This window comes from Hemiscyllium ocellatum, chromosome 11 (assembly GCF_020745735.1).
Source record: "Hemiscyllium ocellatum isolate sHemOce1 chromosome 11, sHemOce1.pat.X.cur, whole genome shotgun sequence".
NCBI classification, from domain to species: Eukaryota; Metazoa; Chordata; class Chondrichthyes; order Orectolobiformes; family Hemiscylliidae; genus Hemiscyllium; species Hemiscyllium ocellatum.
In genome coordinates this window covers 46251301-46265183 of record NC_083411.1, presented here as the reverse complement: position 1 = coordinate 46265183, position 13883 = coordinate 46251301, and the positions used below count along the sequence as shown (strand labels likewise).

At 44.5% G+C, this 13883-nt stretch overlaps 1 protein-coding gene across 1 annotated transcript in view; it reads left to right on the top strand.

Annotated features, from left to right (window-relative positions):
* Nucleotides 1-13883, top strand: part of LOC132820192 (sodium- and chloride-dependent neutral and basic amino acid transporter B(0+)-like) — a 114156-nt gene that overhangs the window by 94447 nt on the left and 5826 nt on the right. Inside the window, exon 14 of the mRNA XM_060832161.1 lies at nucleotides 5589-5760. Coding sequence (XP_060688144.1) covers nucleotides 5589-5729 — 141 coding nt within the window. The 3' untranslated portion in view covers nucleotides 5730-5760. The remainder of the gene's footprint in view (nucleotides 1-5588; nucleotides 5761-13883) is intronic.

Here is a 13883-nt window from a genome sequence, read left to right as displayed (position 1 = left end):
GCAAAGCACAAAGAGCAAAGAAAATTACAGGAACAAGCCCTTCGGCCCTCCAAGTCTGCTTGGATCCAGATCCTCTATCTAAACCTGCCGCCTATATTCCAAGGATCTCTAACCCTCTGCCCCCTGCCCATTCATGTACCAGTCTAGATACATCTTAAATGACATTATCATGTCAGCCTCTACCACCTCTGCTGCTAATGTATTCCAGGCACCCAACACCCTCTGCGTAAAGAAATTTCCACGCATATTTCCCTTAAACTATTCCTCTCTTACCTTGAACTCATGACCCTTAGTAACTGTGTCCCCTAATCTGGGAAAAAGCTTGTGTTATCCACCCTGTCAATACCACTCATGATTTTGTAGACCTCAGTCAGGATCCCCTCAAGCTCCATCTTTCCATTGAAAATAATCCTAATCTACTCAACGTCTTTTCATAGCTCGGACCCTCCATACCAGGCAACATCCTGGTGAACCTCCTCAGCACCCTCTCGAAAGCATCCACATCCTTTTGGAGCAGAATTCTATGTAGTATTCCAAATGTATCCAAACCAAAGTCCTATACAACTATAACAATTCCTGCCAGCTCTTGTACTCAATATCCCATCCATTGAAGGAAAGCATGCCGTATGCCTTCTTGACTACTCTATCGATCTGCACTGCCACCTTCAGGGTACAATGGACCTGAACACTCAGATCTCTCTGTACATTAATTTTCCCCAGGGCTTTTCCATTTACCATATAGTTTGCTCTTGATTGGATCTTCCAAAATTCATCACCTCATATTTGCCCAGATTGAACTCCATCTGCCATTTCTCTGCCCAACTCTCTGATCTATCTATATTCTGCTGCGTTCTCTGACAGTTCCCTTCACTATCTGCTACTCCACCAATCTTAGCATCATCTGCAAACTTGCTAATCAGACCATCTATACCTTCCTTCAGATCGTTTATGAATATCTTAAACAACAGTGGTTCCAGCACAGATCCCTGTGGAGCACCACTGGTCACAGGTCTCCATTTTGAGAAACTCCCTTCTACCACTACTCTTTGTCTCCGGTTGCCCAGCTAGTTCTCTATCCATCTATTCAGTACACCCTGGACCCAATGTGATTACACTTTCTCCATTAGCCTACCATGGGGAATATTAGCAAATGCCTTGATGAAGTTCATGGGTATAACACCTACAGCCCTTCCCTCATCAATCAACTGTGTCACTTCCTCAAAGAATTCTATTAAGTTGGTAAGACGTGACCTTCCCTGAACAAAACCATGTTGCCTAACACTGATAAGCCCATTTTCTTCCAAATGGGAATAGACCATATCCCTCAGTATCTTCTCCAGCAGCTTCCCTATCATTGATGTCAGGCTCACTGGTCTATAACTACCTGGATTATTCCTGCTACCCTTCTTAAACAAGGGGGCAACATGAGCAATTTTCTATTCGTCCGGGACCTCACCTGTGTTCCGGTATGCTGCAAAGATATCTGTTAAGGCCCCAGCGATTTCCCCTCTCACTTCCCTCAGTAATCTGGGATAGATCCCATTCGGACCTGGGGACTTGTCCACCTTAATGCCTGTTAGAAACCCAACACTTCCTCCCTCCTTATACCGACTTGACCTAGAGTAATCAAACATCTATCCCTAACCTCAACATCCATCATCTCCCTCTCCTCGGTAAATACTTACACAAAGTACTCATGAAGAATCTCACCCATTTTCTCTGACTCCACGCATAACTTTCCTCCTTTGTCCTTGAGTTGGCCAACACTTTCTGTAGTTCCCCTCTTGCTCCTTAGATGTAAATAAAAAGCTTTGGACTTTTGCTTAACCCTGTTTGTGAAAGATATTTCATGGCCCCTTTTAACTCTCTTAATTCCTCATTTCAGATTTGTCCTACATTCCTGGTATTCATCCAAAGCTTCATCAGTTTTCAATTGCCTCAAACTTCTGTACACTTCCTATTTCCTCTTAGCTAGTCTCACAATTTCACCTGTCATCCATGGTTCCCTAATCTTGCCATTTCTATCCCTCATTTTCACAGGGACATGTCTGTCTTACACACTAATCAACCTCTTTTTAAAAGCCTCCTACATATCAAATGTGGATTTACACCCAAACAGCTGCTCCCAATTCACATTCCCCAGCTCCTGCCGAATGTTGGTAAAGTTGGCCTTCCCCAATTTAGCACTCTTCCTTTAGGACCACTCTTGTTTTTGCCAATTAGTATTCTAAAACTGACAGAATGGTGATCACTACTCCCATAGTAACCCCTACTGAAACTTCAATCATCTGGCCGGGCTCATTCCCCAACATCAGGTCCAATATGGCCCCTTCCTGAGTTGGACTATTTACATGCTGCTCTAGAAATCCCTCTTGGATGCTCCTTCCAAATTCTGCTCCATCTAGGCCTCAAACACTAAGTGAATCCCAGTCATAACCTGGTGTTTTGTGATTTTTTAACTTTGAATTCCAATCAGTATTGTGAAAATTAAAATCTCCTGTCACCACCACCAAAGTTGCTCCTACACCTTTCCATAATCTGTTTATTTATTTAGACCTCTATCTCATGCTCGCTGTTGAGAGGTCTGCAGTACAGCCCCAACATTGTTACCCGCACCCTTCCTATTTCTGAACTCTGCCCATATTGCTTCACTGCTCAAGTCCTCCATAGTGCCCTCCTTCAGTACAGCAATGATATCCTCTCTGACCAGTAATGCAAAACTCCTCCCCCCATTTTACCTCCCTCTCTATCCCGCCTGAAGTATCTATATCCTGGGATATTTAGTTACTAGGTAAAAACGATGACTGCAGATGCTGGAAACCAGATTCTGGATTAGTGGTATGGAAGAGCACAGCAGTTCAGGCAGCATCCGAGGAGCAGTAAAATTGACGTTTCGGGCAAAAGCCCTTCATCAGGAATCCTGGTTTCTCCACTCTCAGCAGCAGCGAGAGCAAGAACCAAGGGGCTGCTGGGAAGGTAAATCAATCCGATAAAATCTTACCTCGTGTAAAGGCGGAGTGCACGCTGAGCAGGAGTTGCCATGTGGAAAATTGCCCATATATTTGAGCAGTTGCTTTATCTGAAACACTACTTCAGCAGTATCTCCCATCCATCATCCTCTGGTTTTATCTTCAATACTCTCTTTGGGAATTCAGAACAGTGGGGATGGATGTTAGGGCAGTTGAATGTTCCTCCTGTAGAATGTGGGAGGTAAGGGTCATGACTTGTGTCCCCACTGACTTCTTCTGTACCCAACTCCAGCTCCTCAGAAACCATGTTCGGGAACTGGAGCTGGATGAACTTCGGATCATTCCGGGAGTTGAGGGGGTAATTGAGAAGAGAAACAGGGAGGTAGTCACACTTCAGGGACAGGAAAAAGATAGATAGGTTACAGTGAAGGGACGGAAAGGGAACTGGCAGGCAGTGCAGGGTTCCCCTGCGGTCATTCCTCTCAACAACAAATAAACCGTTTTGGATACTGTTGGAGGGGGATCAACTTAATGGGTAAGCCATGGGGTACAGATCTCTGGCATAGAGTCCATCCCTATTGCTCAGAAGAGAAGAGGAAAGATAAGCAAAGCATTAGTCATTAGGGACTCTAGGGTTAGGGGGATAGATAGGAGGTTCTGTGGGGACGAAAGAGACTCACGGTTGGTGTGTTGCCTCCCAGGTGCCAAGGTTCATGTTGTCTCTGATCGTGTTTTCGGGATCCTTAAGGGGGAAGAGAAGCAGCCACAAGTCGTGGTTCATGTGGGCACCATCAACATTGGTAGGAAGAAAATGGGGATTTAAAGCAGAATTTTAGGGAGCTTAGCGCTAGAACAAATAGTGTTGTTACCTCTGGTTTGTTACCTGTGCCACGTGCAAGCGAGGAGAGGAATTGGGAGAGAGAGGAGTTGAACACGTGGCTACAGAGATGGTGCAGGAGGGAAGATTTCAGATACCTGGATAATGGAGGCTCATTCGGAGGGAAGGTGGGACCTCTACAAACAGGATGGTCTCCACCTGAACCAGAAGGGTACCAATAGCCAATATCCTGGGGGGACGGGGTGTTGGCATTTGCTAATGCTCTTCGAGATGGTTTAAACTAATTCAACAGGGGGATGGGACCCTGAACTGCAGATCAGGTTGAGAGTAGTGAGGACACAAATAAGGTTTCAAGGTCACAAAAGTGAACCAGCAGGCAGGAATGTGTTTTGAAGTGTGTCTATTTCAATGCTAGGAGCATCGAGAATAAGGTGGGTGAACTTGCAGCATGAGGAAAGGATTGCAAAAGTGATTCTGGATAGGAGCGAGAGTAACAGGGTAGTTATTATGGGGGACTTTAACTTTCCAAATATTGACTGACAACGCTATAGCTCAAGTACTTTAGATGGGTCAGTTTTTTTCCAATGTGTGCAGGAGGGTTTCCTGACACAGTATGTAGACAGGAGAAAGTGAGGACTGCAGATGCTGGAGATCAGAGCTGAAAATGTGTTGCTGGAAAAGCGCAGCAGGTCAGGCAGCATCCAAGGAACAGGAGATTTGACATTTCGGGCACAAGCCCTTCCTGAAGAAGGGCTTGTGCCAAAACGTTGATTCTGCTGTTCCTTGGATGCTGCCTGACCTGCTGTGCTTTTCCAGTGATTCTCCTGTTTCTTGGATGCTGCATGACCTGCTGCGCTTTTCCAGCGATTCTCCTGCTCCTTGAATGCTGCCTGACCTGCTGCGCTTTTCCAGCAACACATTTTCAGCTCTGATCTCCAGCATCTGCAGTCCTCACTTTCTCCTCGAAGATTTTAACCTACTGCGAATCCTCTTGCAAGGATGCCTTCCTTGAAGAAGGTCTCTTCCTCCGTCTACATTCCTGAAAAAGGGCTTGTGCCCGAAACGTCGAATCTCCTGTTCCTTGGATGCTGCCTGACCTGCTGCGCTTTTCCAGCAACACATTTTCAGCACAGTATGTGGACAGGCCAACAAGGGGCGAGGCCATATTGGATTTGGTACTGGATAATGAACCTGGCCAGTTGTTAGATTTGGAGGTAGGTGAGCACTTTGGTGATAGTGACCACAATTTGGTTACATTTACTTTAGTGATGGAAAGGGATAGGTATCTACTGCAGGGCAAGAGTTATAGCTGGAGGAAAGGCAATTATGATGCCATTAGGCAAGATTTAGGATGCATAGGATAGGAAAGGAAACTATGGGGGCTGGGGACAACTGAAATGTGGAGTTTATTCAATCATCAGCTCCTTGATAAGTATGTACCTGTCAGGCAGGGAGGAAGTGGTCGAGTGAGGGAGCCATGGCTTACGATAGAAGTTAAATCTCTTGTCAAGAGAAGAAGGAGGATTATGTAAGGATCCGATGTGAATGGACTGCAGCAGTTGAAGGAAGCAGCTCACTACTGCCTTCTCCATAGCAATTAGGGAAGAGCAACAAATTCTAGGCCAGCCATCACTGATGAATTTTTTAAAAATCAGCACCTGCTTGTCTTGTTGGAACAAACTGATGATTTGATATAAATTTTGGATTTTCTAGCTGATTGTCAATAGCCAGTAAAAGTAAGCAAAATATATGTAATTATTTATTTTTTTTTATTTTCACAGAAATTATCTTCTGCTTGTGCATCATCTCCTGACTGGGGTCCATACTTGGAAAAGCACAGAGGAGAAAGATACAGCAGAAGGCCTGACTATACAGGAATCCCAAACCAGCAATTTCTTACTTTGCCCGAGATGAAATTTTAAACGATAATCTCCTAAATGAAAAGCAATGAGCGTAAGAGTACATCACCATTCAGATATAATATATTATTAAGACCTCCGTTATTTTTATGTTTCTCTCTTTTGGTCTGGAATCGTGACTTAGAGTTGAAAGCAAACTTTCGACTCTGAGCAACATCTTGTTTTTTTTTAAGAAATGGTTAGAGTTGATATTTGTTTCGAGACCTGGCCTAAAAGTTAATTGCAGGTCGGTTATTGCTCAAAGAACACTGGCAATAATGTATCACCAGGGCCGAAAAGTCCACAAAGGCTGGCACATGATTGGATGTTAAAAGGGGCCATCACAGAGACTGACACGAACCACTCTAACAAAGAGGATGTTGGGGCAAAAACAGAGAACAACAGTTTTGAACTGTAATTTTTAGACAGGCTATGGTTGTGAAAGGTTTTGTTTGCTTGCTCAATGGTTAGCACTGCTGTCGCACAGCACCAGGGACCGGGGTTCGATTCCAGCCTTGGGCGACTGGTTGTGTGGAGTTTGCACATTCTCTCCGTGTCTGTGTGGATTTCCTCCCACAGTCCAAAGATATGCAGGTTAGGTGAATTGGCCTTGACAAATTGCCCATAATGTTCAGGGATATGTTATTTAGGATATAATGTAGAGTAACAGGATAGGAGAACAGGTTTGGGTGGTATACTCTTCGAAGGGTTGGTGTGGACTTGGGCTGAATGGTCTGTTTCCATCCTGTAGGGATTCTGTGCACTCTAGTCATCCCTCTATTATTGTCTTATGAAGAGTTCAGAAAATAGAATCCTAGTTATAAGAACTAAATGAATATTTCTTTTAATACTGGAAGATAATTTCAATGACCAGGTCAGTGTCTTCAGAAATCAATTGCAATACAATCCCATGTGCCTGTGAGATTACCCATATTGAAACTATTTATATGTGTTGACCAATTATATCTCTTACTTTATCCCTTAACTGTGTCTGTATCTGTGTGAGTTGGGCTATGTTCAATGATGACTGGTTTTAAATCCTAGGTGTTAATTAGATTGCCATGTTGTTTAGTTTTGCTGAGCTAATGTTACAGTGTTGTTAATCAATTGTTAATTTTTGTTTAAGTATAAATTTGGTTTCTGTTATTTGTAAAGTCTGGTGAGGAAAAAATTAGGTGATTCTGAGGGTCATTGAATGTTTTAATTTTACTGTGCTGTGACTACAGGCATTGGGAAGGTGATGTATTTTAACAACTTTCCTCTTGTACCATAACAATAGAAACATGGACAGAGGAACGTTTAGAGAGTAAAGTAGCTTTTTATTTGTCATTTCTACCACATACAACTGATACAGTAAAAATGAGACAGTGTTCCTCCAGGAACAGCTGTACGACATTGATGCACGACTGTGCAGCAATGCACAGGTTAAATCACATCATCAAGTTCACTGATGGTACAACTGTAATGGGTCCTCCAGGAACAAAGTACACAATCGTACACAGCATAAAGTGTCCAGCAAGTGCAAAACAGGCAAGTTACAGTGAAATAGAAGAATGATAAATAACATAAATTTTTCGAGCAGCTCAAAGTTGTGCAAAGAATTTCAGATGGGAAAGAGTCCAATCATACTGTGTTAAGGAGCCTGGTGGCTTGGAGGAGGAAACTGTTGCACAGTCTGACCGTGAGAGACCAAATACTCCAGTATCTTCTGCCAGATGGCAGGAGGGAGAAGAGTTTGATTGAGAGGTGCGTGGGGTCTTCCACAATACTATTAGCCTTTCGGATGCAGCGTGTGGTGTAAATGTCTGTAATGGAGGGAAGAGAGCCCCCGATAATCTTCTCAGCGGTCCTCACTATCTGTTGTTGGGTCTTACGATCCGAGGCAGTGCAATTCCCGAACCAGGCAGTGATGTAGCAGGTCAGGATACTTTCAATGAATGCTCTGTAGAGTGTGGTGAGGATGGGGGCTGGGGGCTTTCCTCAGCCTGAGCAGAAAGTAAAGACATTGCTGGGGCTTTCTTGGAGCTTGTGTTGAGGGTCCAGGTGAGATTCTCCGCCAGATATATGCCAAGAATTTGGTGCTCTTCATGATCTTCATGGGGGAGCTGTCCAGCAGAGAGTGCCCTCCTGAAGTCTGCAACTACCTCTTTTGTCTTTTCCATGTTCAGAGGCAGGTTTTTGGCTCTTCAGCATTTGCCACTGCATCTCCTCTGTATATGCTAAATCATCATTCATGCTGTTGAGACCCATTACAGTTGTACCATCAGTGAACTTGATGATGTGATTCAACCTGTGCATTGCTGCACAGTCGTGCATCAACAGGGGGAACAGCGGTGGACTGAGTTCACAGCCCTGAGGGACCCCGTGCTCAGTGTGATGGTGTTGGAGATGCTGTTCCCAATCCGGACTGAGTGAGATCTCCCAGTCAGGAAGTGCAGGATCCAGTTACAGAGGGAGGTATTTAGGCCCAGCAGACTCAGCTTTCCAATCAGGTGCTGAGGAATGATGGTGTTAAATGCAAAGCTGAAATCTATGAACAGTAGTCTGATGTAGGCGTCCTTCTTCTCCAGGTGAGTGAGGGCCAGATGGAGGGTGGTGGAAATGGCATTATTTGTTGGGCGGTTGGGTTGATCCAGCATCAATGGGAGACCATTGTGAACATTGGCTATGCAGGCAAACAAAATAGCCCAGCTTAATCCTATTTTCCAGCTTGGTTTTTTAACCCTGCAGGTTCTGTTATTCAATTGTGTAACTAAGTGTTGAATGAATACAATGAAGTCTTCTGCTTCCATCTTCCTTTCAGACTCAGGGTTCCAGACATAAAACTCTTCTAGAAAGATTAAATTTTTCTGAACTACCTTCTAATGCTGGTGCCAGTTAGCTTTAAGCTAGTGAGTGATCTTTCATCTGAGGGAAATTGGATCTTTTCAGTGTATTCTATCTCAACCCCTCATAATTTTAAGCGTAAATCAAAGTCCTCCTCATTCATATTTTAGGAAATGGAGCCAAAATTGGAAACATTTTTCCATAGGGCTAGTCCAGGAAAGTGCCTGATCCGGCAAGTATGACAATTCCCCAAACTCCCCCTGCACACCTGTGGTCCCCCACCCCCACCCCGCCTCACATTGCTATTAATGGTATGTCTTCTGCCATTGGCAGGACAGACACAGCAGAGATGGTGGAATTGCAATGTATAGTCAGGAAGGTGTGACACTTGGATCTTCAAATTGAACTCCAGACTTGATCAAGTCTTTGGCCATTAAGTCAAAAATGGATGAGGAGACCCTCTAGCCATTTACCATGACCCAGCATCTTCAGTTGATGAATCAGTACATCTCCCTAAGAACAACACTTAGAAGCCCAGAAGGGCACATATACAATGGGTGGGAGACTTCAGCAACATTCAGCACCAGGATAGCCAAGTCTTGAAGCAGTTACTCACGAGTATAGATTCCAGTGAGGAACTGCCAGCAGAGGGTGGCATTTCAATCACATTAGCAGTGCCACAAGGAGCAGTGGCCATTGTTGATGAAGTCAGGACCCTGCTGGATGGAATTCTTTTCTTCAACTGAGGGGCCGAGCACAGAAAGTGCTGCTGTTTGCAGCATGAGCTGCTGTTTTTCCTGTCTGCAATTCCCTTTCTAATTATGAAAGATCTTCTTCACCCCAGTTTGCTGCTAGAAGGCCATTCTCACCTCGGGTGGATTGCATGCTCTCAATCCATCACTGTTGAAGTACTATTGCAAAGCTAAAGCGAACTTTAGCAAGCCTTTACATTAATAAACTGTTTGTTCACTGCCTGTTCTAGGAGTTCATCTGATGTAACTCCCTCCCAACTTCATCTTGCCTCTCCCCATCCCCTATTCCACGTCCTTTCAGGGAACAGCAAACTTCAGCCCATCATTTCAGATTAATGATGACTTCTTATGTGTTGATGGCAAGATATTGGTACTGTCAATGGCTAGTGATCCAAAGGCCCCGTTGAATTAATTTGGGATGTGGGTTCAAATCTCAGCGTGGCCGCTGATGGGATTTTAAATTCCCTGAACGAAATCCAAAATTGGAATCTGACCTCAGAAATGGAGACTATTGATTGTTTTAAAAAAAACCTAACTGGTTCACTGATGCCTCCATATCCACAGGAATGCGATTTACTGAGATATTGTAGAATCCCTACAGTGTGGAAACATGCCCTTTGGCCCAACAAGTCCACACCAACCCTCTGAAGAGTAATCCACCCAGACCCATTACCCTACATTTATCCCTGACTAATACAATGAACCTCGACATCCATGAACACTATGGACAATTTTGCATGGCCAATTCACCTAATCTGAATTGTCCTTGGACAATCTTTGGATTGTCAGAGGACACCCATGTGGACACAGGAAGAATGTGCAAATTCCACACAGACAGTCACCTGAGGCTGGAATCGAACACAGGCTGCTGGAGCTGCTAGGTAGCAGTGCTAACCACTGAGCCACCATACCATACTCTTAACCACCCGCATAAATGGCCCAGGAAGTCACTCAGTTCAAGGGCAATTGATAATTGATGGATGCTAACCTTACTCCCACACCTCATAAAAGATGAAAATAAATTCCTTTTACATAATGTCCTCTCCGCACTATGTAATATAGTGTCCCATTTAATTATTAATATTTAACCACTTAACTTGTTACAGCCCCATTCTACCCCAAGAACTTTCAGGCTAATGTGTCATTCTCCAACCATAGTCTCTGCCATTGTTGAGCATGTGTAGAACAGACAGACATCATTTGCTACTTCTTGGAAAGGAAAATTGCTGCAAGGCTGTGGTCCCATCCTGTGGTAGCAAATGAAGCATAAATGCAGTGGTACTACCTCTCCATTCTCATGAGCAGGAGGCTGGTCTGGAGTCAACAACAACCACCTCTGGATCCATGGTCAAATTGCTCATTCCTCAAGTTGTGTGAGGACTGACACACACACACACACACACACACAGACACACACACAGACAGACGCACAGACAGACAGACATTGACACCTATGCCAGCAGACACCTACACCCACACGCACACCTACATTCTTTTGCAGGCCACCATTCCTGGGCCATGAGGAAAATGTGGGGTTGCACCAGCATAAACAAGGGAACACTTCAAAGTGGTCCTCCTGGGATTCAATATGTACAGTCAGCTGTGAACAGTTTCATTCCCCTTGCTGAAGGAAAGATACACTTGTACAGGAGACAATTTAGACATGTTACACTATGAGGAGGCCATGGCCTAGCAGTGTTATTGCTGGACCAATAACCAGATAATGTTCTGGGAACCCAGATTCAAATTCCAACATGGCAGATGATGGAATTTGAATTCAATAAAAATATGGAATTAAGATCAATTGTGAGGAAAAACGTATCAAGTTCAGTAGCGCCCTTTAGGGAAGGGAGTTGCCATCCTTACTTGGTCTGGTCTACGTGTGACTCCAGACCCACAGCAATGTGGTTGGGCAATGGATGCTGGCCTAGCCAGTGATGCCCTCATCCCATGAATGAATAACATAAAAGGGAATCAAGGATTATGGAGAATGAGGAGGAACATGGACATGAGGCACATTGAATAAGCCATGATTCCATTGAATGACAGAACAGGCTTGAGGAATTAAATGGCCTATTCCTGCTTATGGTCAAAGGTTGACATTGGGCATAAAGGGATTGTCTTCTGAGGGATTTTTAAGTTGGTTAGGCCCGTAGTCATTGACGTTTAGAAGAATGAGAGAAGACATAGAAACATGTAAGATTCTTAGGGAGCTGCACAAGGTAGGGGCAGAAAGCTTGTTTCCCCTTGTGGCAGAGTCTAGGACCAGAGTACTCAATATCAGAATAAGGGATCACACAGTTAGGACAGAGGTGAGGAGGAATTTTGTTCTCGGGATGTTGTGAATCTGTTGAATTAATTCCTAAAAAGTGGCAGCTGAGGCGGAGTCATTAAGTACATTTAAGTCTGAGGCAGCCTGATTTTTAATCAGAAAGAGATTGGGAGGTTATGGAGAAAAGGTGGGAAAGTGAAGTTGATGAATATCAGATCAGCCATGATCTCATGGACTGACAGAACAGATGCAAAAACAGAAATTGCTGGGATAACCCTACAGATCTAACAACATCCGCAGAGAGAAAGCAGAATTGATATTTCGGGTCCACTACCACATCTATAGAAGTGATGGTAGCTAGTAAAGGTTGGTATTTATGGGGTGCGGAGGGGAAGAGGTGGAATGAACAATAGGTGGAGATGGAACCCAGAAAGAGCAATAGTTGGACAATGGAATGGAGCAAGGTCAGCCTGGGAGAATCAACATCTGCTAACTGGGGCCATTTGTATCGGACAATGGGATGTTTGGGGGAGCAACCGATGGGATGATAGGTCTGAACAGTGAATGCAGTCGACAAAACTGAGCAAAGTGTAGGTAAAGCGCTGCTTCACCTGCAAGTCTTTGGGCCCTTGGATACTGAGGAGGGAGGAAGTAATGGGGAGGTGCTGAACCTTCAGCAGTTGAGGGGAAGGTGCTGTGGGGCTGGGGGAGCGTTGGGAGTGAAGGAGGAGTGAACCAGGGGGTCCCAGAAGGAATAGTCCCTGCAGAATGCTGATAAGGGAGAATCTGGTGGTGGCATCTTGCTGGAGGTGCTGGAAATGGTGGCTGATGTGGATGCTGGGGGGATGGTAAATGAAGATCAGGGACCCCATGGCTGTTTTGAGAGGGAAAAGAAGAGGTGAGGGATTTGTCAACCATCATGGTAAGGAATCCTTGGTTGAGGAAGAAGATGGACATTTCAAAGGGCCCCTTGTTGAAGTTGGCATAATTGGAACAGTTGTGATGGAGACAGAGAAACTGGGAGAATAGAATAGAGTATTTACAGAAAGCTGGTTGTGAGGATGTGCTATCGAGGTAACTGGGAGCCTGTTTGTTTGTATTGGATATTGGAGGCCAGCCTATCCCCAGAAATGTCTTCCTGATTGGCTGCCACTTCAACAGACCGTTGTGTTCCCTGGGCAACATCTCTGTGTTCAGGCTTGCTGCAGTGCTCCAGTGAAGCTCAGTACAAGCTGGAAGAACAGCACCTCATTTTCCACTTGGCGACTCCACAGCCTTCAGGACTCAATATCAAGTTTGATCATTTTAGGGCTTAAGCACTTTCTGCCATGTCCTTACCCCACACCCCACACACCCAACCTTGTCATCCCATGGACCAGTACCACACACAACCCATGAGCAGCAATTCATTCTCCCAGGCTGACTATCACCCATTCCTTTGTCTGTTCAGCTGTTTCTCTCTCTCTCTTTGGGTTTAACTCCACCTATCGTTTACTGCAACCCCCACACCCCCGCCCCGACCCAAACTTTAACACATGTACCTACCTTTTCTGAGGCACAATCAGTTCTGAAGTAAGGTCACTGGACCTGAAACATTAACCCTGTTTTCTCTCCACAAATGTTGCCAGACCTGCTGAGTTTTCCCAGCATTTTCTGTCTTTGTTTCTGGTTGCAAGCATCTGCAGTTCTTTGGTGGAGCTGACTCGATGAACTGAATGGCTTATTTCTGCTTCTAGGCAAATGTGAGGTCTCTCCACCCTGGAGGCTTCCTGTCTCTATTCCTGATGAAGGGTTTTTGCCTAAAATGTCGATTTTCCTGCTCCTCGGAGGCTGCCTGACCTGCTGTGCTTTCCCAGCACCACTCTAATCTAAACCCTTACTTCTGCTTCTATGCTACCTGGGCTGAGGAAGCTCTTCTGCAATATTTTGAAGGGCAAAGTTGACAGATATTTGGATATTAGCATGACATGAAGAGTCTGTCACCTTACTTGATCTCTTCCAAATGTTTAGATTGGCTAAATGTTGAGAGTTGAAGTCCCACATTTTTGAGCACATCTTTTTTTCAAATTCCTTCTTCAAAAGATTGTAACCGTTTGATAGATGTTGTGTCAATTATGTGGGAATCTGGCTGTCTCTGCACAGGGGCTGTGGGATTCATCTATGTATGTTCTTTTCGCAGTTACAACCTCCTGTTTTTCCCTAAACACTTTCTGATGAAAACAACCTTGCTTGTTTGTGAACCAATCTTGTACAATTGCATTCTGCAGCTTTACTGTTCCTTTGAAATTCTGCTAGTTGATGTTAGAGTGAGAAACTTTTCCCAAACTA